This window comes from Zonotrichia leucophrys, chromosome 7, assembly GCF_028769735.1.
Source record: "Zonotrichia leucophrys gambelii isolate GWCS_2022_RI chromosome 7, RI_Zleu_2.0, whole genome shotgun sequence".
In the NCBI taxonomy this organism is placed as follows: Eukaryota; Metazoa; Chordata; class Aves; order Passeriformes; family Passerellidae; genus Zonotrichia; species Zonotrichia leucophrys.
In genome coordinates, this window is record NC_088177.1 from 21,587,759 (window position 1) to 21,614,573 (window position 26,815).

Sequence of the window (26,815 nt, forward strand, 5' to 3'; positions counted from 1 at the left end):
TACGCTTTTAGAAATAAATAAGGGCTGTCATTCACTATATTATGAACAACATTATGATAAACAATGTAAAAATATATATTTTTTTAACTTAAAAGAATTTTCTGAAGAGTTTTCATGTTTTCTGGAGAGTTTCATTCTTCAGTCACCTTTCTTCTTTTTATGTTTAAACTAATATTTGGTCATGAAGAGTGAAAGATTACAAATAGCTTCTATAACATTACCAAGTTGCCTCTATGTTATGCAACCCTCTTCAAAGAGATGTGGGCAAGAACTGTGTTTGATCATTAGTGCATGAACAGGTAAGAAAACAGTTACATGGGAAACTGTACTAAGTCATGGTTTTCCATGCTGGCCTGTCAGCAGTTTTGAAATTTTCCCAGGATAGAGGAGAAAGGTGCAAAACAGATAAAGAAGCAAATTCACTTGTAGATTTACCAGTGCTTCAAAATACACTCACCTCATGCCACTTGGTTTGGAGAGTCCTTATACTGAAAAGACTAAAGGGAAAATCTGGGCTGCAGCCTACCTCTGCTGTTTCTTACATAATTTATATAAAATTTGCTGAAGGTGTCCTTTTGATCTCATTGATTTTAATCAGTTTAATGCTCATATTTTAAGCCCTTGTTGCTCTGCTTAATTAAAGTGATGTAGATTCTCTCAATATCAAGTTTTTTCCCGTACAGTTAATTTATTTACCAGCTTCTCTTTTGCCACAACTTTGTCAATCTGTTATATTTCTGTGTTACCTTTTGTCCAGGCAGAATTGGCTTTGTAGCTAATCTAAGCTACAACATACACAGTCAGTCCTGCACATGAGCACATCTCAAGGCTCTAATGTTTAGTTAAACAATCTTTCTACAAATATAGGTACAGAAAAGAAATATTTCAAGACTAGCACTAAAAACATTTACTGCAAGGTTTTCCTCTACTGGGATCAGAAAATTTACATGGCTAATGCAGTGTTTTCTCATTCTGACGTTAGGTATGACCTTGTGCAAAGGTTTCCAAACTGTTGATTTTCTTTCAAAATACAGTTTCTGGCTACATCTAAACTTACTGGTGTCTCTTGTCTGAGTCCTTGTGTAAAGACCACCTGAACAAAAAAACATAGTAATTCAGACCTGCTGCTGGAAGTAAACAGAGCTCTGAGAGTTTGTACAGAGTTGCTCTAATGTGTAAAGGTGAAGGTGATGAGGCATCAAACTGGGTGGCCTGTAAGCCAGAAACACCTCTCAGTTTCTTAGTGTGTTGGTTTGTACTGTCATAGGAATTCAGAAGGTACATAATTCTCCAAAAGAAAACAAGTATTTGGTTGCAGCAGCCATGGGACCCTCATCGTACAACACACACTATGGATGCCAAGGGAGCTTCTTACTTGTGATGTTATTAAAGGTCAGAAAAACACAGCCTGTGTGCTCTTATAGGCATAGCTTTGGTAAGGAACAGCCTATCTTGTGTTCCACTGAGACTGGAATAACAGCCTGCAGTGTCATTGGGAGTGAAGCCTTGGCCTGCAGCTCCTCTACACCGAGGTGCCCTTGGCTGCGTTTCCCTCCCCTCCCTGCCACAGCAGGATGCAGCAGCTGCCAAGAGGTGAGTCAGTGTAGGCAGGTGAGCTGGGGAGAGCCCCGTCCCTTTTTTGTTCACTCACATTTTGAAGAGTGCTTTCATTTCCCTCAGGCTGCTGAAGTGACTCAGCTTGTGGCCACCCCAGCAAGTCCTTTCTGGAGGAACTGAAAGTAGCACGTGGAGGATGGGAGAATACACTACGGTCACTGCACTGGGTGTCAGGCACTTTTACCCTCATTTGGTGGAATGGGAGGTTAGGTCTGTTTGAATGGGTGGAGAACAGTTCTGTGTAAAATAATTGGGCAAAAGTTGGCCCTGATACACCAGATTTATCACTGCAATCAATAATTCACATAGATGCACTACTTTCTTAATAGTCAAGGCCAGGAAATTATCTCAAGGATGGGTGCCTTTCAATATTTTTATCACTTCTGTGTCACTAATTTAACTTCCCTTGTATATTTAATTATGCTGAGAACTATGAAATTCCAGTCTGCAGTGAAATTAAGGTCAGTAGTAGACCTATGACCATTTAAATTCCACTTTCATCCCTAAATGATGGGCGAAGTTTATTTTGCCTTGTGCAGAGAGGTGCATGTCTGTTGTACAGCAAAAGAAATCTGGACAATTGACTTCACATCTCTTGGCCATTCTGGGGACATGACCCTGTAATGGCTGTGTCACAGAATCATTGTTCACAGTATAGCCTGTTCCTCTCTGGTTCCATTACTGCATGTTTTTTTTAGCTGAAGCAAGTTTGCATAGTGTATTGGAAATATAAACAGAGCTCTAAAAGCCACAAGGCATCCTTAACTACAGAGCCATCAAACCTTCTGCTTCACAAATAAGTATCATGTTTTCTTTGGACTTATTAGCACTTTCTCACTATTACTTTTTCCACCAGTGATACTATTTTAGTACATCAGAGTGAATTTCAACAGTTTTAAAAGGTACAAAATCACTGTATTGCAGCAATACTCTTCTTCCTAATTGTCCTCAGAATGAAAAGCTCTTTCTTATTTAATAACTTTTTAAAAAAGGAATATTTCTTCCTGTTATGTGATTTGTTTTCTCTGTAACCCTTTTTTATGATAGTTGCTGAACACTGCTTTAAATATTTTGCCAGTTCAGATTTGTTTCTCAAACAAACAGGAGGTTTTTATAACTCACCCTGAATCAACCAGCTAATTTTGGAAAGCAAAACGTTTCCATGTTACAAAGATTAGTCGGTAAATGAATATTAACTTTTGTTTCTCTGTGACATAAGTAACAGGCAGAACAACTTTGTTCTGGGCATTTTTTTTTTTTCGCATTTAGGACATAAAGGGTAAGATTTTTTTTAGTGGTTAAAAAATTAAATTAGGAAAGTATCTGCAAAGACATATGGATAAACTGTGCAACTTGTTAAAACATTCTGGTTTGGGACAATCATGGTATTTAATGTCATCTTATTACATAGCATGGTTCTTAACTCACTGTGCCTGACTGGTTGCTGCTCTGTGGAAGTCAGAGTCACACCTGTGCATTTGTGTTGATGTCAGCCAGGTTTATATGGAAGTTAAGCAAGATCAGTAATTGGCACTAAACATAAAATATTCTGTTTGAAAAGAAAATAATGGGTGCAGGAAGGAATGAGTATCAAGAGGGTTTGAAAAGTTTTGGCATATTAAGAGGAAATAGTTGACAATAGGATTAAACTTGAAATTAAAAACATTTTCCCACTGGCTTTATTAAAAATATCTCTTTAGATTTTAAATGAGAAAAAGACACCTATAGACCAACTGTAGTCACCATGACAACAACTTAAACTCACAAAACACATAGCAGAATTACTTGGCAGCATAGTTACTTACAACCTAATACATCAAATCAGCAGAACATAGGCTAACACTTCACCTAAAATAATTTCTTTTTTTTTCCTTTCTGTTTTTTATGGGAACAAACTGTAGAGCACAACAAACATGAGCTCTGGCTCTGTCTTATTTTTGGAATGATTTTTGTGAATTTCTTTTGAATAACTAAAATATTTTCTTTCAAACACAGTGGGATTTTTTGCTTTGGTTTAGGGTTTTCTTTTGTGTTTTTTGTTTTTTATTTTTTTATCTGTGATCATCTACAGGGGGGATTTATTTATTTCAACCAGAGATGGCAATGGCCTACCAGTATCAAGTAATATATCTTTTGCCAATACAAAAATATTCCCCTACACTGATTGTTATTGTCTGGTCTAGTTTTAAAAGTTTGAAGCTATGTGGATTCCATTGTTTCCCCTGGGAGCCCAGTTTGTTTCGCTGCCAGGAAGCTTTCCTGATACTCAGCCTCAGTTTTTCCATGTTTAATTTCAGGCTATTAATATGAGAGTCTTATACTGAATAACTGCTCTACTTTTTGTTATGATCTTAAAATATTTGTAGATGCTGTTAGTCCAGTCAAATGTGAACCAATCTATACTTAATTATTTTTAACTTTCCTCAACTGAGTATTTAAAGCTCCCAGTTAATGCTCTCTTTGAGCAATTTCTACTTTCCATGGATTTTCTTTGTTATAGGAAAATTTAATTCCATTTATTTTTTTATACCAAAGTAATATGAGAAATAATGCCCTCTTTCTTTTCCAAGATGTAGTTAAATATATCCAGATTGCAGAATTATTTTTAATTACAAACTAGCATGAATATTGGTTCTCCCGAAATCTATCTCAATAGTATTCATTTTCATCTCTCCCCTTGAAACGCATATTGAAATATATTCTTTCTCCTTTTTGTTTGCTTCCAGTGCTATGAGATTATTTTTTAACATTGTTTTCTGTGCATTTGCAATATCATTAAAATTGTCTTTGTTACCACCTGACTTGAAAGCCTGAAAATTCCATTAATGTTTTTCCATTATTGAAAAATAAGTAAAAGAAAAAGAAAAAGGTTTTAGTCCTGAATATTACCAAAGACATAAAACCTCATTCTGATGTTACTGCGTTTATGATTTTCATGCCAATTTGTAATTCTCAAAAATACCTTCCTTTGTGAGCTAATTTGAATTACATTACCAGGTATTCAAGTGTCTAAATCTTTCTGAGAAATTGGTGATATAATTTCTACTCTACTTAATCAATCTACTTGTTTTACTGTTACATCAAGAAGACACTTGAGATTACTTGGTTCAGTCCTTATAAAAAGCAGAAAGTTAAATTGCTCACAATTCCATTATTCCCCAACAAATCAGCATGTTATTCTCCTACTCTATGTTCTGAATTACTAGGGACGTGCAAATTCAAATTACTCATTGATAGCCAGCAATGTTACAGTTTGTTTCCTTTGGCTATCACTTTGTTGTTGTTGTTGCTAGTTTTCTTTTCCCTTTTTTTTGTTAGGACTCATTGGTATGTATGAAACTCTTTCCTATGTAAACCTGTTCATGATGATTATTGTGATTAACTACAAAAATCTCAAGACCTTGCTTTTAGCAAGTGCTTATATGAGGGTGACTTCAATTATCAGCACAGTTTAAGGTAGGGGTGGGTTTTTTAATATTTGGATATAACTGTTTGTATCCTGGCAGATTAATGGCAGTCAACTAAATAAGACCACTTCTTTGCCAGCTACATTTGGAGCACCTCAATGCCTAGAAAACCTTTGTAAATCTTCCCTTCAGAGCACACAGAGAAGTTAGTTATCTCAATACTGGAGTAATTCAAGCAGCTGTGCTGTGGGATTTGCTCTCTACATAGTTTTTGGACCTAGTGAGCTTAACAAATGAACTTAGGGTTTATGCAACTCTCTATGTGATGTATTAGCTCAATTCTGATTTGACACAGATACCTTTACCCCACTCCTCAGTCAGTGCTGCCTTGGATGCAGATGGAGTTCCCTCTGAGCAGATCCCTGCTTCGTAACCTGATGGAAATGGTGACACGGGGGGATTTCCTTAGCAGGGCTGTAGCAGTCACCAGAGTGCCAGTATAGACAACAAAAAAGTTTCTTCAAGAAGATGGCAGCTGCAGAAAGTATCAGGGAACTATTTTGGGACTAAAGGAAGTAGTCAAATGAAAGGCAGACTTAAAAGACCAACTAGATCTTTGTGGAAGAGGCATTCCTGACACACGTGAAACAGACAAAGATAAGAACTTTGTTTTTTAAGAGTATCCTAACTTACTTCTTATACTGGAAAGGAACATAACATTTTCTGATAGGAATCTACTTTAACATAAAGTACAGGGAGCTTTATACTCCCAAAGCAAGATGTTAAACCAAAGAGCAACCTTCTTAAATATATTGCACACAGTTTTGTATTCTGTAGACAAAACCTTCTGGTGACTTACACAAGTGGCTGTGGGTTAAAGTGGACTAGTATTTTGCTGCTGTATATAGTGCCAACAGGGTTTCAAAATGTGAATAATAAATATGTTCAGAATAAATAGGAACAAGAAACAAAATTACCAAGAAACAAAAAGAGAGATCATCATGACATTTTATGAATAAATGATAAATGGTTCTCTGCACAGCGCCACAATATACTGAGGGATTCCTTGTCAAAGGACATTGTGGATGCCAGGAATGTACAAGAGTGCAGAAAGAGACTGAGAAACTTCATAGAAGAGTTATTTATTTCTAGACACATAGAAACCACCTCTGTATCAGGGAGTCCTTTACCCCCACATGGCCAGAGGCTGGCATGCTGGCAGTCCAGTATCACTGCACATTATTTCTGCTCTTTTTCTCTTCCCTGGACATCTGCTTTTGCCATTCTCAAATGTATACGACATTGGGCGTTTTCAGAACTGTATATGAATGAGATGGACTTTCATTGTGACCCAGTGTAGATGTGCTTACGTTATCAGGAACAAAAATAAAAGCGTTGGAGATCAGCTTTGCTGCTAAGTTCATAAATGAATAATATTTCATTAGAAATGCTAAAGAAAGGTAAATGGTAAGGGAAAAGACCAATATTGCTTGAATTAGGAAAATACATTTGATCTAACATATAAAACTCATAAAGACTCAATATATTTACCCAGCACCATAATCAGGTGAGCAAAATTAACACATTTTTTTGTGTCTTTTTTAGGAAGCCAGTAAGAACCACAGGGTAATTAAAGGAGCTCCACTGTGATTAATAACTAAAAGTTAACCCATGTGATAAGCTATGAGTAGTTATCACATCTTTAACTTCATTGAATTAAGTGAATAAATAGCTGTTTAATATTTTCTTTTTCAAGATCCCAAGCTTGCTCTAGTTATTGCAGCTTATTGTAATGATTTTTCCTCAGTAAAGGTGACTTTACAGTGTGAGAAAGGAAAATTTAGTCACTGATTTGATAATCAGGAAGAAGGAGTTTTTTGCAATAGCCTTTACTAGATCATAGGGGTGTAGAATAAATTAAGTTGGAGGGAACCTCCCTAGTCTGATTAGTTTTGCAGGATATTATTAAGCTGAGTTTGGAAGAACTGGGTCTATTCCTAGAGTTCAAGGATGGAGATAACGTAATCTAGGGTTATTCTTTTTAAAATATCTGTCAATAGCTAAAGAACTCTGGCTTTATCACCTGTTCCACAATTAATACACGTACTTCAGCTGAGATGTTGCCATGAAACATGTTTATCAGAGAGAAAACATCATGCCTACTGAATTCTGCACCATGAACTTCTGGGACAAGCACTCTGGTTCTCTTTATGGAGAATAATGTAACATTGTGTTGAGAAAGCTTGGCTATTTCTTGTGAAGTAATAAAAAACACAATTGGACAAAAGCTATTGCACCATAAAGCATAAATCAATGAAGTTTAAATAAAACTTTAAGTTTTTGAAATAAATCCTCCAGAAGTTTAAGTAGTACAAAAAACCCCCTGAAGAATTACAAATATTTCAATCTCTGCATATAGTTCCCCTATTATATTCTGAATAATCTATTCTAATATTGTACAGCTACAGCATGATATTTAAAGTTCAGAAAGGGGTGTAAAGCATCAATCACCACTGGGTTTTTTTGGTAATTCTGAAAATCAAGAGACCTGTGTCACACTACTGTGTTCTGTAAATCCTTTTATGTGGGGATCTCGTGAGAGGACACTGAGGCACAGTTCTGATGTGCAAATGAAAAGCAGACAGACACATTTTTCTGTCAAGTTCTTCTGATGTGACACCAGGTACGCGTGTGCCTGTGGTCACCAGCTGATGGGGCTCTGCAGAAAGTCACCAAGAAAATCCAAGGCATATCCCTGCTTGGAAAAAATGCTGGCGAGTGGGGAGGAAGCAGGCTGGAAAGGGTTGGTGATCGCTGTCAACTTTGGGCAAGAGCAGCTCCAAAACCTTGTGCAAGTTGTCAGAGTAGGTGGGTTCAGCTGTGTGTTCTAACACCCAGACCTGTGAAGTTTAAACATGGAAATAGGCTGTTAGCTGAAATGGGCTGGGCACGACCTCACAGCCGCACTTGTGCTTAAATAGCCTGCGGGTGGAAGGGCTAATTCTGTCTTTTGCTTGCTGATAGCTGCCCTGGTCTGCACGTCAGAGAAAGCTACGAATTTAAGTAGAACATTTGGTTATCAAGCACTTGAACTCTGTCAAGCAATATGCATCTCTGAAATAGCAGGAAAAATGTGTTTAGCATCTGGGCAGACTGGATTAGAGAGGAGGCATCTGCTTGAAAGTACTGTGCCTGCCTGTGATGCCTGCCCACATCCCTAGGCATGTGGGATACTTCTGATAGTTTCAGGAAACTACTTCTTCCACTAGCAGCTTCATATGCCTTTACCATTGCTTGTGGGTGGAGTTTCCCCATCTGTATAGCAGATGAAAATTTTGGACAAGCAGTCAGCACAGGAGACCTTAATTGAGCTGAAAAATATCTTATTTTGGAGTACAAAAACTTTTCAAGATTATAGTGAAATAAGGTATATATTTCAGTTTGATTCTGAGTTTCTTTGTAAATGGGAACAAAACCTGAGGCAAATTGTGGAGCCTTTTCAGAAGAAAAATGTAGCTAAATAATCTGAGTTTCTTCATCAGTACCTTTCAGTGGCATGTAAATGCTAAAAGGAAATTAAATGTTTTTAAAAGTATGTCTTGAGAATGTTCTTGGGATTAATAGTAAATAATTTAAAATATTGTAAACATTGCACATGAGAAACACCATCCCTCCATTCTCTGCTGTAGAACCGTTTCTTCAGTAAACTGGCTCAGAAACGTTGTCATATTAAAATGTGCTCTCTCTCCCAGTGGCTTACAAAGCAGTTTTGTTTCTACATAACAAAATTGCTTTTTATGTTATGAAATCTTGGCATCAATACATCTCTGAACATCTACCCCAAAATATGGCAACTGATTTTAGTACTGAATAAATAATAGGCAGTAATAGTCCCCTAGAGTGGCTGTTTTCTAAGAAGCAGTAGAACTGGCAATGGGGAATTCAATCACTGTGTATCAGAGACAAATTTAGAAAAGATGAAACAAGTTTAGGATATGTGTCATTTAATGATACTGGAGTATGTATCTCATCCTGTGGGAGAACTTTGGAAACATTACACAATTATTCTCATGTGGTTTGAGCAAAATAAAATGTTATGCATTATTGTGTTTTTGAGCATAAGACTTACAAAATGATTTGTGGATGAAGAAAACCCCATTATTCTTGCTTATTTTAAAAGCAAAAACCAGTCACTTTGGTAACAAATAGCAGCACTGAGTTTCACAGCTAAAGGTCACTTGGAAACAAGGATGTTTTCCAAATGGGCTTCCAATGAGCCTAGTTTCATGAATGTAATTTGAATTTTACAATACTGAAGAGTTGCCATTAGTTCCACAAATTTGTCAAGAACTGAAACACAACCTCATGATCATTTTGAACAGGATGCAGCTGAAAATCAATACTTTTTTGATCTGACTGATTATGGGTTTTGACACTCTAGAATCCTCTTTCTTTAAGATTTAGATAACATAATGAAGGTATTTTTCTTTACAGTGGGAGATTGACTTCATAGATTTATGACAGATTCTTCAATATTAGGAATATATTGGATGGAAATATACCATATTGTCTGATGGGATTATTGTCATGTACTTTTGCTACTCTTCAAATTTCCTCATGTTGAGTATTAAATTTGCCTTACCTGGGCTACTAGTACTTCTGCACTTAGAAAAAATAGTTTAAAAAAAATGAGGAAAGTCAAAATAAAAATGACAGGTTTAAAGCTTGCAAGATTTGTAAGTTGGTGCACTTTTTCTGTTTATTAATCTTTGATTTAATTGGGAGAAATTTGCATTAAGCAACACCATAGAATGTAGCAGCAAATGTTAAATGATTGCTTTAATCGAGTACCTTTTTTTTAAACTTTTTTTTTCCTTTTTTTTTCATAACTGATATTAGTATTGTGGTTTGTTAAACAAATCAGTTATTTACCTGCAAATGTGCATCCATTGTATTGTAAGAGTTGCAATATGACCTCATTTTATCATTTACCTGAGCTATGCAGCAAGGAAAGAGGAGAGGTAAAATATATAACTTTCCAAAGTAATGGAATGTTTGCATTTTAAAATGACTCAGGGCATTTTAAGTGATCTCTTTATTCCCATTTAACCATCTCATAGATTTGGAGCAATAAACTCATCTGAAACAGAATTCAGCAGAATGATGAATGCAAACGTCAGGACTGGAACCTGTAGGAAAAGCCTTGACCTTGGTTTAGAAGCTAGGTTTGGCCAGGCAGGTAGATTCCAGTCACTGTGGAGCCTTGAGGCTGGAGATTTGGGCAATGGAACTAATCCCTGCTGGATTTTCGGCATGCAGGAGAATCACCAGGCGCAGTGTGGCAGGAATTGGCCTGGGAGCCAAGAGAATCTTGTCCTGTTTCCCATGACCCCTGGTACCTATCTTCTCATGTTCCTCAGGATCCCTATTTGTAGAACAGAGATAAAATTTGGTGTGTAAGTCTCAGCTTGTTTATAAAATGTCACAATATCCTTGGATAGAAAGTGCTATGAAAATATAATGTATTCTGCTAAATACATCCCCACATTATCAGGCTCTTTTGCTTTGTCTTAACATTTTAGCCTAGCTAATTTTTACGCAAATAAAACATGATAGCAAAAAAAAAAAAAGAAGTTAATTCACAAGATATTAAGTACATTGTCATAAATTGCCATAACGATGGAAATTCCTGTGTCTCTGACGAACAGGTTTATATCTAAGTTTGCTCCTAGCTTTGAGTGCATGCCTTGGGATTGAAACACATTTAGTGGATAGATTTTTATTTTTAAATTTTCAGCTATTAAAGGAAAACAGATGAGGAAAGCCTAGATAACCTACTGGTTATATTTATTCAGCATAGAAACTCTAAATCATGTATTCATTATAAAATATGAAGAACCACTTATTACTGCATTTATTTATATGCATTGCTGTCTTTTGCTCAAGACTGAGTAGAGAAGCAAGGTGGATATAGAAGCTTGAATTTGCAGGAAGATAACAGAATCTCCTTCTTTACACAAGTACAAGAAATTGGTTGGAATCCATTAAATTTATAATAGATTATTAATGGAGTCAGCTTTTCACATTACATTGACAGTAAAGCAGCCCTTTCCAAAGTGGCGTATTTAGGGTGAGGACAGAGTAGAATACACAGGTTATAAAAGTAAATCAAATCGCTTGATTCTGTAGAGCTTTTAGCTTTTAATTCTGAATGATAAAATGTGACAAATTACAGATTACTTCTAAATGTATTTCTTTCAAGGCATTTGATGTTTGATAGATTTCTATTTTTGATTGTTTTCAACAAAATGGTCTCTTCTGCATAGAATATGTTTTCTTTGTGAGAATGAGCTTGCATTTTTTAAATCCCCTGTTTTAAGTTGAAACTTACTTTTGATTTTGGAAAACTCAAAAATGAGATTTTACATTTTCCATAAAATTATGGACTATTTCTAAAAGTGCTAAGTAACCTAAAATCACCATATTTTTATCTCTGTTTTTCAAATTAACATAAATACTTTCTAAACTAAAACTAAGCAAAAAGCAGGTTTTTGTCTTTCTCTTTGAAAGTCATCAGATCAGATTCATAGTTTTAATGTCACAACCTCTCCTTGTTCAAAATGATGAAAATTGCAAGATGTGAAGACAAGAAGGATAAAAAATTTCCCTTGCACTGAATGTCCTTGCTTAGTGACTAGAAAACATGAATATTGGGGTTATTTTTCCTTGTTCCTGACGTAGTTTTTTGTATTTTACCTTCCTGTTACAAAGTTCTTCTTGCTGGGGAATGTGCAGGGTATGAGTGTCCCTGACCTGGGAGGGAATTCCTGTCAGGACTCATGAGACTTCAGCACTTCCAGGCCTTTGCAGGTCCCTGTCCCAGCTCAACTGAAGATTTTCTGGGCAGCCCAACAGGCGCAGTCACAGCAAATAAGTAAATGCATCTTTCAGCAGAAAGTGTCAGTCAGGAGTGGCAGGGCAGTTAACAATTAAATGGTGCTGGTTTCTCCTGTGTCAGGAAACAGCTGGATGAGACGTCAATCTTTTCATGTTTTTCTTAGAAAATAGGAAAAGTCATGGGAACTTTCATACATTTTTAGTACTATTATGTTCCTCTGCTGATGCACCTATTCTGTTTCTTTCTATTTTTCTTTCTCTTTTTCAGGTACCTGTTATTATGACAAAATTTCAGTAATGCCAATAGTATCTGGTACATATGCAAAGCTGTAATAACATGAATATGCCCTGGTGGGTGAGCCCTGAATGAGCCCTTTGGTCTTATCTGACTAACAAATGACTTTTTAACCTCTAGAAAGACACTCAGAGATATATTGCTGGGGAGAATCTTTTCAGAGGTCACTGAGTGGTAAGATGGATTTGTACAGCCATTGGGAGTTTGGTGACAAGGCAGAATCACAAGTGAAAAAAGAATGTCCTCTTAACCTTTAGGTGTCCCTTTCAGCTGGCACTCAGTGAGCTACAGCTCATGTGATGCACAGAGAAAGCATGTTGTTCCATGTTGTTTCTTATATTTATCTCAAACATACAACCTTTTCCAAATTCAGTTTGACTATAGGGGCGAATAGCCAAATTTAGATAAAAACATTTGCTTGGAATAACTTTGGAACTTCTTAAAATTAGCATTATAGGGCACTTGGGTTTCTGGGAAGGTTTTATTTTAGGCTTCAGTGACGTGATATGGTGTGCTGTGCAATTCTACGGCAAAATAACTGGCATTATTTGAAAGGTTTAGTAGTATTTTCCATTGTTCACAAATGAGGCTTCCTAATTTAGCAAATAGGGCTTCCTTCCTTTGCAAAACTGCAAATATTCCAATTACAGATCTGCACCAGAGCAAAGTGTTCTCAGAAGCATGGGCTGAACAATTTTGTCTCAGTGCTGTGACAGCTGTGTTCAGGTGTCTGCTGTGCAGCTGCCCCTGTGTGGGGCCAGGGCTCTTCTGTTGTCTTTAGGTGGGTAAGAAATCTCAGAAAGTCATTGGGATTTTAAGAGCTGAAACAGTTATTGACAGGCCAGCTTTTTTTCTCAGTTTGATAGGCTCTTAATACGTTTGGATAGTTTCCTCAAAAATAAAGCGAGTAGTCTGATTTTAGTAGAATAGATTGTATAAAAATAGAAGCATGTGTTTATTTATATTACTTTTATGATGACTTTTTAGGAGAAAACTTCTATATGGCAATAGTTGTGCCATAGGCCAGAACCAAGTCAAGTAACTTCTAGTAGCTGGATTCTCTCTAAAGCAGCCTAAGATGGTTGTATCTCAGTTTTTACAGTGCTGAGTGAATAGAGGTAAAAGTACAGAATTGCCACCTTCTTTGATGAGAATCTCAAAAACAGATTTGTGTGAACATATAAAGCTGCTACATTAAACACTTGCATAGATATCACAGATGTTTTCCACAGCCTTAACACATTTGTTTTCTAGTTTGTAGTGGATGAAGTGAAATTGTGTTTACAAAGGCTGTTTTCTTTAAAAAAGGGGGAGATACTAAGACTTTATGTATCGGGTTGTTGTATGCAATGGTACCTGTTCATACCTGCATAATGATTTTCAGAACATTGGGAAATGGGAAAGTCATAAGTGTTGCTGATCATCCCTTAAAGAATGGTACTTCATGGTCATGGCAAATAGCAGGGAGAATGTTGAGGTGGCTCTAAATTCTACATATAGAAAGATCTTAGGAAGGTTACTGCAACTGGTTTAGTAAGTTCCTCTTATTGGCCTGTGGTATGAAGTATCCTACATAAATTTTTGTCTGTAAATGGAACTGGAGCTAAGTAAAGTTAAGCATGTACCTCCTGTCAGATAGACTCTTCAAATCCCTGTGGTCCTAGTTAGAATAGGAATTTAGATGCAGTGTTATTAAGTCCAGGCAGAATTTTGGTAATTAGCCATTTAAATGACCATTCAGTTGTTTTTTTTGGTTTTTTTTTTTTTTGTTTTTTGTTTTTTTTTTTTTTTTTGGTCAGATGCTCATTCTTTTCATAGACCTAAAAATTACAGTTGTTCATGATAAACTATTTTTCCATTATTTTGGGGTTATTTTAATATAGGTTATGGTGATAAACTGTCTTTTAAGATACTCTCATTTTTTTGTAGCATTTTATTATTAGCTCATTTCTGAAAACTGTCTTTGAGATAACCATCACATTTAAACAAGTTTGTCCTTTAGTTCCTTTTCTGCCCTCACGTGAAAGTAGATGGGTATTGTTTGGAAGGATTTCCAGGTCAAATGAACAAGAGAAGGGGAGGTGAAAGGCTGAATTCCAGCTTTGTGTGTGATAAGCAGTGATGTCAGCCGTGTTGGAGGGGTCAGGTACCATCTCATACAGCTGACTCTGGAAAAAAATCTCAGCTGGTCTCTCCCCAGGGAACCACAGTGTGTGTCCCTCCTTTTGGAAGGGAGAGGGAAGCAGCTGGGAAGATTTAGTACTGGGAGACAGGAAAGAGGAGGTGGGAGCTGTTACACTGGAGCACTCACGTTCCCTGGGTAACCTGGTAGTCAGACCTAGTAACTAATAAACTGGATACAAAATAGAGCCCTCGATCGGAGAACAGAGATGATTTGACAGAATGAAAACATTGCCATAGATTTTATCTCATTGGTTTGGTTCCCATTTATGTTATGGCCAGTATGTTATTTGCCCAGCAGTGGAGATGGACTAAATCTCTGCTCCTTTAGTACCATTCTGGTGGTGTAAAAATCTTTGTGGTGTTAAGAATGTATGTTGCTTTCCTATTCAGATTACTTAGGCATCACACTTCACAGACTGAGAAGTGGAGTAAAACCTGGGCATGGTGGAAATAGTGAGAAGTCCTTTGCTAAATCAGGTTATAATCAGTTACAGAAGGTGAGGAACTGTACAAAAAAGGGGTGACTCTGCTCCTGACATGTCAGAAGACTGCAGTATCTATGTGCTTGCTCTGTCTGTGGCTTTCTCTCTTTTTCTGTTCTCCTCACGACACATGTACGAGACCAGGCTTTTTATGTCATACTGCAGCAGTAGCACCATCCCACACACTCTCTGTCTCTGAGAAGTGTAACCCTTCTCTCGCTTGTCTTCAAGAAAATTTCTGTGATTTCTGAACTGAATATCTTCTGCCTGAAGGAGTGTGTCTGCTTACCTGTACAGAGCTGACAGCCTAGGCTTGCATCAGTGGCTCAGATACAGTATCTAGTGCCATTTGAGACACCCGGGGTGCCTGAGACATCCACCCAGGGCTGGCAGATATGACCCAGGACCAGCAGGACACCTGCGCTCTTCTGGAGCAGCAGCTGGCGACCAGGTGAGATACCCCAGGGCATCTCCACTGCAGCAAGATGCTGTCTTAGGGAACTGATTTGAGCCTCCTGTTTCTGAGCATGCTGTATGATAAGTATATAAAATGACTAATTAAGCTCCTGGTTTTGTTTTTGTTTTGTTCTGAGGCCAAGTTGCACAAATCTGAAATTACATCGTCTTCCTCTGGCTGCTAATGGAACTGCTTGTACACGTAATTGCTGACTGCTGAGGGTAAAATGTACAGAGCTGAGCTCTCCCTCTCTGAGTGCTCTGGCTAGGCAGCTGCTCCTCTTGACAGGAACTTTTATAAATGACAAACCATTCCAAATTTGTCTTGTTCACAATATTACGGAAACAAAGCCACACAGCTTCTTAAGCTGATAACTAAAAATGAGCATGTGTATTTTTGCACAGAAGGCTTTGCACTTCAGGGATTGTAAAATCTTCTGTCAATTCTGGCAGCATACAAATTGAAAGAAGCAAAAGACTAGATTATACAGCATCTCTTTCTGAGACCAGATTTATGTTTTGTGTGCCAGAACTACATTAAGCAAATCCTCTTCTTCCTTCTAAAGGAGCTAGCCAGCTTGTAGCTCTTAAGAATTTTCTTTTTTCGGGGATAAACATTACTTTGAAAACTTTTCCATGCACCTGGGTGGTGACCAAAGACAACAAATAATGGAACAGGAAACCATAATTCAATTCTTTACTATATAGAAAGCCTTTCAGATGGCCTAACCAGCTTTTTAAAGAGATTGATTTGGTTTTTTGGCTGCTGGAAATGGAAAATCTGTCTCTTTTATTGTATTGTGTGTGCATTTAATCAGTTTGTAATCCTCTCCTTAGTTCTGTGCCTACACTGCTTTTCTTTCTAGTTCAGAGAACAAGACAGAAAACCAGGCTAGAGCATTCCCAGTGAGATGGCTTTTCAACATACAAAAGTTGCAGACTGAACTGGTGGCATGGCTTTAGATGCTGAAGATTTAGAGCAAAATCAGTATAAGAGGGACATTTCTGTTGTTCCTTAAGCATTTCCTGGCTTGAGAAGTGTATTGGTAGCAGTTGTGGTATATAACAGCTTTATTATGACTGCTGCTTCCCCTCCCCCGCCATATCTACAGTTAATTATCTATTTTGTTAATACTTTTTCAAGTCTCATTTAAGGTTTTGTTATAACATAATACCAAGAACTGAAATGTGTGCCAACCCTCAAACCTGAAGACAGACTGGATTGCCCTTTAGGTTGGCTCCTTTCCTTTGACCTCACTTGAGAAATCACACAGGCAGCAAAGTGAATTCTGGCACTGTTTGTTAGGTCATGGGAGGAAGGCTATTCCTCCAGTACACAAGTTATAGGCAATGCCTTAAAGAAAAGGCATTAGAAGAAAATTTTAGATTTACTGTGGCAGTGGGTTTTATTCTTTGTTGGTGGTTTGGTTTTGGTTTTATCCCAGATATTTCCATCTTTGTGAGCTCTGCAGCTGGTGCCAATGGCCAGCCTTCTGTATCAATAGACAGGTTAATGTTCAATGGGGCTTTTGGCATCATGCCAGTTGTGATTCTTTAAGCAATTTAACACAGTGTTTCTTCCTTTCTGATATTTTCAATTGATGTGTGCCTCTCTGGAGAGAAATAACTGAACTGAAATTTTCTGTCATTCTATCAAAATTGACTGAAAAAAGCAGGAAAAAAAATCTACACTCTGCCTTCAGGAACATTTAGAATTTCTACATAGTAGATGCATTATGGTCCAGTTCTCCAGAACCTTTACCTTTTTTAACACATCCAATAATCCCATCTAGAATATTTGCCTTTTAAACATACATTGGTAATATAGGCAAAATATTTGCTAAATATAATAATTAATATTTATTGTATTTCTGTGAAAGAGGTATAAAATGCAGAAATCTGAATCTGTTGGGTTGAGCAGATCTTTTAAATCAGGTATTTTTGTACAAGACAAAAGTCTCCAGCACAAGACATCTGTCCTGAGATGGCAATTTTGTGTCTTGTATAGTTGGCTCCTTAGAGTCAAATGCAGCACTAGAGTAAACTTTGAAGGGGATAATTATTCTTTTCTCTTAGAAATTGAACTAGCTGAGGTATTATAGTTATAATGCATATATATTCTTTTGTAAATAGCTCTTTTTTGAGGTGATCTGAGCTTAATAATATGGAATTTGTAATCCTTTTTTGGAGCTGAAAACATGTTCACAGTGGTTTAAAATAATGTAGACAATAATTTATTGCTTAGCTGTAAGAGGAAATTTAATTTCCTTAAAAGAAACATAAATGGGAACTTTGTGTTCATTTCTTTTCCTTGACAGTTTTTACATATATGATTTCTCTTCCTCCTTCTCTGTCAGTACTTTACTACCTGCTACTCTCTGAAAAGATGGGTAAATTGCCTTAATTACCTGCATGAAGAAAGTACAGAATTGTGAATTCATATGCTTATTTTCATAGTTGGACACCCTGGCTCTTACTCCATTCTGGTGTCCTGGTCTGAGAGTCCATGGGGCAGATTCCCAGATCAGTAAGGCAGGGAACTGGGGCAGACTGGGGGCAGTTGTTTGGCTGCTGGGAGTTCTCCTGATAAAGCAGATATTCAGGAATTGGCTGATCTGTATTACGTCAGCTGAGCAGAGGTCTCTGCACTCAGTGATGTAGCGCAACAGAAGAGTCCTTATCAGATGGTCCTTATCAGATGATCCATGTGAGAATCAGCTGCTGAAGGCATAAAGTGGTTCTTGTGTCATATACCACTCTGAACATTCAGAAAAAAAGTAAAGTGACTGCAAAAGGCTTCCACTTTCTGTGCTCTGCTGATAAGTTTTTTGGCAGTATAGAGGCTTAGTTTCCATAAGGAAATGCTAATTACTCAAACCCAGAAGCTTTTCTGATACTGTACAATTTTCAGTGAAATTTTGCTTGAGAAAAACATCCATGCTCATCCTAGCCTACTTGATGAAATCTATATTATTTGGAAATAGCTTTTTTGTTTTCTTCCAGGGATTTATTGAAAGGTCTGCCAAACTGTTGTGCTTTTGTTGTCTGTATTAAGTTATATGAATGCCTATAGCCTTTATTGTAAACATAAATGTCAAATACTACAATTGTGTCAAATCTGAATGTGGGATGGAACTAGGTAACTTTAGGAGAGCCTCTCTAACATTAGTACAAACTTAGACATTCTCATTTTAAATTTTAGAAGGACAGCAAAATCCAGTAGCTAAATAAAAGTAGTCCTGTTCTATAGGAGGCTGCTGTAAATGTTCTTACAGATCACATAATTACGTTGTGTAATCCAACAGTAGAGTAACTGCTGAGACTTTTTGTTATTGTTAGAGAAAACACAACACCATTAATCCATCTGACAGCAGTGTTTATATTTTTAATAATTATGAGCTGCTAGTCAAATGTAATGATAGGTCTACCAAATAGAAAATCCATAAGCATAATGAATAGGATTATCATGATATTTTTATCTTACCTTCTTTTTAAAATTAAAAATGTCTAAAAGGTCTGAAAATTCTCTTAAATGACATTTATGGAGCTCCTATAATCCTCTTTGTAAAAGAAAAGATTCCAAGTTCATTCACTGATGTAGGTCTGCAAAATACTGTTTAAAGATTTTTCTGTTTAAATAAGATTTAGGAGACAATATGTTTTGGGAAAGTGCCACACTTGTACAAATGTGGGATTGGGAAGTGCTGACAAGATTCAGAAAGGCAGCTCAAAACCAACCTTATTTATTACAAGAAGACATTGGAGCAAATCTAAAGAAAAAGTAATTATAATTTCCAAAGCAGATCTAGGCCTAACATGTATTAAATTTACACTGTTATAAGAGATGCTACTGAAAAACACAGTGAGGCTTAAGGTAGCATTTATTCCACCACCAATGAATGGAAAATTTGATTGCTTTATGAGACACATAAAACTGATAGTTTAAGACATGTTTTTTTAAACCTTCTGCTAGTAGATATCTGTTGGAGTTAAATGGTGCATGCATTAAAAGATTACAAAATCAAATAATTATTTTGTTAAAGATTATGTATTTTTCTCTAAAGGACGTTTAATGTAATTTCAAAATCATTCTGGCATGTACCAAATGTAGAACTTGGAGCTTGTAAGAGGCTCTCCAGCATTTCAACAGAAACCAACTCTCCTGATCAAATTGGTTCTTGGGATGTAGCAAGAGGAAAAGGAAGGTTCTTCCCGATGAAGTTTAGTGCTAAGTCACAAGTTCCAAGAGTCTGGATGTGTAGATGTGGGTATAGTAAGAGACAGTTTGGTGCTTGTGTTGTTTGAGGAATACTTGTGTAATGAATCCCTCCTCTGTGTGTGGGAGAGCTGTTGTGTCTTGCAAGTCCCAGAGTCCTGCCTTACTGGCACCAGTCACTTGGCTCAGCTGCTTTAGGTATTTTCAGGAGTGAAATGCTTCTGAAGAGCACTGCAAATTAGTTTGGTGCATTTGAAGCACGAACTGTGCGTCACTGGTGACAACAGTAAAATATCCCTCATGAACTGTTAATCCATGCATCTTTATCATATGCACGAGGTATTAATGAATTCTCTCTCTGATGACTCTTACCTGTCTTCAAAACTGAAGTTGTTAATGGCTTTGTAATGAAACTTTTATATATAAAAAAAAAATACAGGTACTCTTCACTTAGAAAACACTAATTTTGTTTTTTCATGCCATTATACCAAAATGGGATCAAAAGCATACGTGCTTGTGTGAACTAATTGAACTCCTCTGTGTGCTGTGAGATTCATGCCATCTAAAATGCTGACCTGTGATGCCTGACAGAAAAACCTGTATCATTGCTAGAGCTGGACTCAGCAGACTGATCTGTAGCAAGCTGCCCTGCCTAGTGACCTGACTGCTATATACTTTCAAGGGTGATCCTTTCATATTTTATATAAATTTGGGAAAAATTATCTTAAAAACTTAAAGTGAAGATGTGTATTAATAAAATTCCTCACTGTGGAAGCTGTACAGCGCTGTGTAGGATATTTTGTAGTTGAAAGGCAAGGTGAATGAAAATGCCAACTTAGTGATGTTGCTGTTCAGTTCACCACTTTGGCTTGACTGTGTGAGTGCAGAGAGTTGAATGGCAGGAAAAAAATCTCAGCCAGACACCAAGAAATGAAAATAGAAAAGGTCAGGCTCAGTTTAGAGCAAAAGGAACACAAGTGAGGAAGGCGTATAGGGGCAAAGTCAGTATTTCCCATGCCTGGCCCCAGGATTAAAAGGAATGCTAAAGAGGTTAAGGAGGTTTTCGTGACTGGAACAGGAAAATGCAGAGTGTGCATCCATGAGTCCTGGCAGGAACATGTGGAGAGAAGAGGGAACTGCCTATGCCTCATCAGAGCTGGAGGCAGCTGGGAAGGAATGAAAAGATGAATGGCAAAGCAGATGAAGATACAGATTTTGTTGCTCTAATCTTTGAACTTGTATTTATGTGTCCTTAGGATAAATGGAACAATGATCATTGGTATTTACCTCCTATTAAAAAAATGTCCATCTCTTAACATCTTTCACAGGCTTCAGAAGAAAAGGGACTGTAGGTGCACGGTGCAGTTAGACTTGTGAGGTTGGTGCAATTAATGAAAAAGAATCACAGGCTGGATTTTTAGCCTGAAATCATAAATCACTAGGGTACAAGTCAGAAATCTACCTCATAAAGGAATGATTTGCATGATTAAATTGTATGTTGTCCTATTTGGGGGCTAACATCATGTGTAATCAAATATGTATCTGCATGTCAAGCTATTCTGCCTCTGAAATTATTTCATGTCATTTCTGTAAGCATGTTTGGGGTGGAGGTGCCAAGATCTCTTTTTCCAATATATCAGAATCTAGCAGAGTCCTTGTGGTTGAGTAAGAGCAGAAATTAATTGAATCTTATTTTGATTAATCCTCTTTAAGAGTGATTGTAATTTCTGAGATCATCTTGATAAGGTTTATTTCTTTTAACTGTAAGAATATTTTACTCTGCTCTTTTTTGTCATTTTAATGGTGCTCCAATTTGAATTTTATTAAGGATAGTCCAGAAAAGAGTCTGAGATTAACTATTCTGGATTAAAATTTAAACTAAGTACCATGATATGACATCAAAATAATAGTCATTCAATAATGAGTGAAAATCTTAAGAGTAGACAACAGTTATTTTATGGCAAAGCATATTTTAAATACTCCCTGGATTAACTTCACATTAAATCTGATTCACCACAATACAAATACCTTTCCTTAATACCTGATTTAGGATATACTGGGGGAAAAATTATTACATTGTTTTTTACTTACATTTCTTCTCCATGTGAAATACTAACATGTATCCAACAGTAGAATATTAGAAGATTTTAAGATATAGGCTGATGTATGCAGAGTTAGGATCACATTTGTCAGACAGCAAATTGCAAAGATTAAGAAAACTGAAGATTAATAAAAACATTACAGAAAATACTAAAAGTCCTTTGATCTCCAAACAGTTATGTCATGGACTATATGTTTTTCTTTGGGGTGCTCCCATGCCTGGTTTTTTGTCACTGTTAGTTGTTCTTGCATATATCACTTTAATTGAATGTTTCTGGGCCTTTAGCAAATTTCTTCATAAAAATACATTTTTGCTAGTGTAGTCACTGTATGAAATGCTAATGTCTATAATTTGTCATGTTCACGATTCCTTCATGTTCCTTTGGTTTTTATTTTAGAGAAGGTCTTTTACATGATTTTTTTGTGTGCCCTCAGTTAATTAATCAGGCATTTCAACACAGCTCTCCTAGAAAGGATGCAAACACATGTTTTAACAGCTTTTGCATCTGCCTTAGATCTTAAAAAGATAGATATAGATCTCTCCATTGCTTGATCCCACAGCCCCATGGGGAGTGCACTTTTTCTATTTCAATTTATATGTAATGTATTTTTATATGGCAATACTTCTAATACGTTTTTTGCTATGAAGTTTTTAATAAGATGGAGCAAAGTTTTCAGCTGTATATTTACCTTTCATTTGAGTGTTTTACTATATCTTTGGTTTTCTGTACTTTTTTTAGGTGTATCCTCTCAATGTTAAGTTGTTTGGTTTTTTTCCCTTTCTTTGTGCATATCACTGCACAAGATGGAAACCCTTGTTTACCGTTGACACTGAAATCTCTCACGCATTTTTCAGAATCATGTCCTTGAGTCTTTAAATCCATTTAAAAACCACAGAGTCCACAGAAATGAGCGTTGAATAACTGATTCCCTAGTTATCAGTTGTGAAATATGCCATTAAGAAAACCTCAAACCCCACAGAAATAATGAGCTGAGATACACATAAAATGGCTTAGAAGGCTCACTTGCTGGTAGGGCCAAATACAGGCAATATTGTGAGCACTGCAGAGGGATGGCCAGGCCCTGCCCTGCGGGTCCAAGCCAAACAAGCACAGCAGCCACTGCCATTTGCTGACCTAGGAAAGTGTGGTGGCTGACCAAAAACATGATAGCCATCTGATTCAGCATCATAATTTTCACATTGTCTTTCCAGAGCGAAATTGCAGAGAGACTGTAAACTCTCTCACTAGCCCTGAGCTCCTACTTTTGAGCTGTGCTTGGCTAAGGCATAGCTGTGAGCCCACATTGGCCAGAACTGAGCTGTTCATTAGCCTTGCACTTGGGTCCCTTGCTCCGCCATCCATCCAAGAACATCCTGCATTGCATGTCATGGCATCATGTAGGTATCTGCAGGGGAAACCAATGTGTTGGTTTCACTGAACAAGGCACTTTCTCATTAGCTTTAATTTTAGGAAATTTAACTGCTGTAGACTTTGCTGTACTCTTTCTCTCTGGTCTTTCTTCAAGCATTCCCTTGTGATCAATGCCTGGACTGTTTGCTGCTGTATTCAAACTAGCCTATACTCCTCGAAACAGGCTTACTTCTCCGAGTATTTTAGATTGAAGTGAATAGCTTGATTTTAAAACTGAGAATTACAATTAAAAATATACTGCAGTAAATGATCTGAAAAGTAATGGAAAACAAAACAATGTATTGTTTGAGAATATGACAGGCAAAAAGTGTATGTAGTTACACTTTCTAAGAAACTGTTTTATTACCTATTTTGCTTTTGTACACACAGACTTCTTCCTTAGTAAGTGTGTAAACAAACATAATATTGAGTCAAGAACTGACTAGTTTTCTATTTCAAAATTAAACTATAACTATTAACTTGAAAGGAATGGTGATGCTTTGTAGAGAACTGAAGGATAGTGATTCATTCAGTAGAGTTATGAAAAATGAAGCAAAATTTGGGAATGTTGTTATTCATGACTGTAAGTGAGTTGAACCTTTCAGGTTAGATTTCACACCCATAGAGAAGAACATTTAGGGATTTTGTACTGTCATCATTTTGAAAAAGTCACATTTTAATTTCTGCATTCTCAAAAGAGACACACATTAAGGATAGAAGGTGGGTTCATTAGAAGGTGGTTTTGAAATTTTCTTATCAACAAATTCTTGCTAGACTCCCAGTAATTTTCCAGGGGAAAGCTCTTTCTGGTAAACAGAACATTTTCAAGCCATTTCACAAGTAATTAAACATAGCTGGATGTATTAGTTCTGTGGTTAATTTTGAGACCAGTTTAGGACTTCTTTTAGAAAGTAATGGGGCAGTTTATCATTTAGCAACTAAGATGCTCCATGTTGTTTCCATCATGAGTATCCTATGATCAGTTTGAGAACTAGGTTCTAAATTTTCGATTTTATCTGCTTATAATATGTGTAAAGTGTATGTAAATGGGCAAATTTAAATTGTCTATGTTTGCTAGATTTTCTCATTTTAAACAAAACAAGAAAAACAACACTTTTGCTTATAGATTCTGGACTACACCTTCTGAGGGATGCTGTATTTCAAACCTGGAACATCAAAAAACTGGAAACTATGAAAATATGATCCCTATTTAGTCAATAGGTCAATAATCAGGTTGGTTTAAAAGCATGTTTTCATATCAGGAAAGACAACGTGATTTGCATGTGAGGTTAGTACATCTTGTTGAAGCAGAGGAGTTAAAGTGCTTTGTGGAGTGTGTATGAGCACAATCTCATCCAAGTCCTGAGCACAGTATGGAAAACAAAGGCAGTTCTGGTAAGGACAGCTACCTGTCCCTTCTTGGAGTCCTCTAGATTAGAGCCATGTAGGAGAAACTCTTACATGTTGTGTGATTTAAGGCAAAAAAATACCCTGCAAGAACTAAGGAATGGCCTCTAATCCAATCTGCCTTCCAGGCCTACAAACCTGAACCCTTTATACTGAAGTGCCAGGCACTCTGCAGGCTGAGGAGAATGGCAGCTGTACACCAGCATTGGCTACAAACGATATTTTATTTGGTTTGCTAGACTTCCTGTCACAACTGTGTCCAGAACAAAAAACCAGTGTGCATACAGACCATACATACTGTCCACTTGATAATGGATTTAGTGTGATATTCTTCAGGAATTACTTTTTAGGAAATATTTTTTTCTGATGAAGTCCAGGGTCTGTTATCTGATTAAGGCAACTAATCCTAAGTATTCAAAGTTGGAGCTATTCAAGAACAGTGAGTTTCAGTTTCTTATCTTCCCCAGATTCAAATTTAGTATCCCATGTACAAATCCTAAATCAGGGTCTCATGTGTAAAGAAGAATGGCCATGTTACATTTCATCCTATTTATGACCATTCTTACAAAATGTAGGAAAAAGGTTCACCCCCTTGATTCTTTCCTCTTTAAAACATTTATATTGCTCTCAAGTGTTTAAGCTAATCTGATGTTCTACTTCTCATTACCAAGACCTGCTTTGAAGTACTTTATTTGGCAATTCTTCAGCAGAACATTTATTTTTAACAATTCCAAATGCCAGAAGTTAGTTTCACACATAACATAGAGTGCTGAATTCTAGCATCTCCTATTTTTTCCCTACATTTTAATTGCAGTATTGAAGTTTTAAATAAAAACCCTATTCATATTTTTACGTTGCTATATACATTACATGTACTTTATTCTTTCTTCAGAACCACTGAGATGGTAATGATTTTACAGCAAAATTGTACTGTAATTACTACAGCTGTTGTGCTAAAGCATTTATGTCTTGCTCTGTCTTTTGAATGAAAAATTCTTTTAGTGAAAATAGATTTGTTGAAACTGTTAATTATTAAGTAGAAAAGACAACTCAATTAAGGTGGTGATATTTTTCTACAATAGTTTAGGCAGACTAAGATAACTCTTAAATGATTTCATGCAATAGTCTGTAATAGTTCATAATGCAAATATTTGCTACTTCTACATTTTACAATTTTATTCCAGAAATACAGGTCTGTACTTGGTTCCTCATAACCCATGATACATATTAAAAATAAAATTCAAGATAAATTGGCTCTGTCATCCCATCTGGAAGGTGTGATGATATATTAAAAGTAAAACTTTCATACTTTAGTACTTCAAGTATTTAAGTTTAGTTATAAGTAGAAAAGGAGGACTTGCAAGTCCACTGAAAAGTGAGAGCTTGGATCAAGGTAGGATTGTCTTGGTGATTGTGTTGCTCTGTTAGTACAGCAGAACCAGCTACCCTGGTTCACCTGATAGCGCAGCTGCACGTGCATGCGACTCCCATCCAATCGTGCAGACAGACTTCAGTAGAACTGATGTGAAGGACCTTGAAGGTAAACTGGATTGTTTTGACAGCATCAGGTTGAAGAGATATTGTTACCCATACCTTTGTGCTATCAGATATGGGAGCAGTGGGGCAATTTTTCCCAGAAAAAGGAGATGGAATGGATCATGCAGCTATGGCTGGGACACCACATCTGACCTTTTCTTAGACCAAGTATGGGGGACTGCCATTTCAAAAAACTCTTCTTCTCTACTGCATTTTTATAGAGGCCTTTAGGTAACCTCTGTTCACTTGATATATTATCAGCTGTCAGCTCTGTGTGTGTTGAGAGACATGCAAGTTGGCAAGAAACAATTGGACCAGGCACTTGGTGCTATGGTTTAGTTGGCAGTGTGGTGTTGGGCCAAAGGTTGAGCTTGATCACCTTGGAGGTCTTTTCCAGCCTTAATGATTCTGTGGTTCTATTGCATACTGGGCCACAAAATACTTCATGCTCTGTCCAAAGAAGTCAGCATGTCAGAAACAAATATAAAATACTTTATAAAGAGGTGAAGAGTCCCCATATTACTTACTAGGATAAAGGTTCTACAGTTGCAGGTTTTTGATGTCTCAAAAAATCTGTAACTATTAAGCAACAAATTTTAAGAGTTACCAGAAGTGTTGCCTGTTAGGATTTAGCCACATTTATAAAAGTTGACCTGTGGTTTGCAGGAAGGATATTCTGTCCTGGTTCTAATTTCTTTCTCAGGAGAATAAAGATGTTAATTATATACAGATTATATAATATTTACTGTACTTTGATTCCACGTAGAAATCATAGAACAAACTGTCATTATTTTCATGTTTCTGTA

At 36.7% G+C, this 26,815-nt stretch overlaps 1 protein-coding gene across 4 annotated transcripts in view; it reads left to right on the forward strand.

Moving 5' to 3' along the window:
• The window catches only part of PDE1A (phosphodiesterase 1A), a 194,353-nt gene that overhangs the window by 105,627 nt on the left and 61,911 nt on the right, over positions 1–26,815 (forward strand). The window contains exon 1 of one of the 4 annotated variants that reach the window (XM_064719016.1): positions 15,150–15,333. The exons of the other annotated variants lie outside the window; for them this stretch is intronic. Coding sequence (XP_064575086.1) covers positions 15,278–15,333 — 56 coding nt within the window. The 5' untranslated portion in view covers positions 15,150–15,277. Of the gene's footprint in view, positions 1–15,149; positions 15,334–26,815 lie in introns of those variants that run through there. 4 annotated transcript variants of the gene reach the window in all.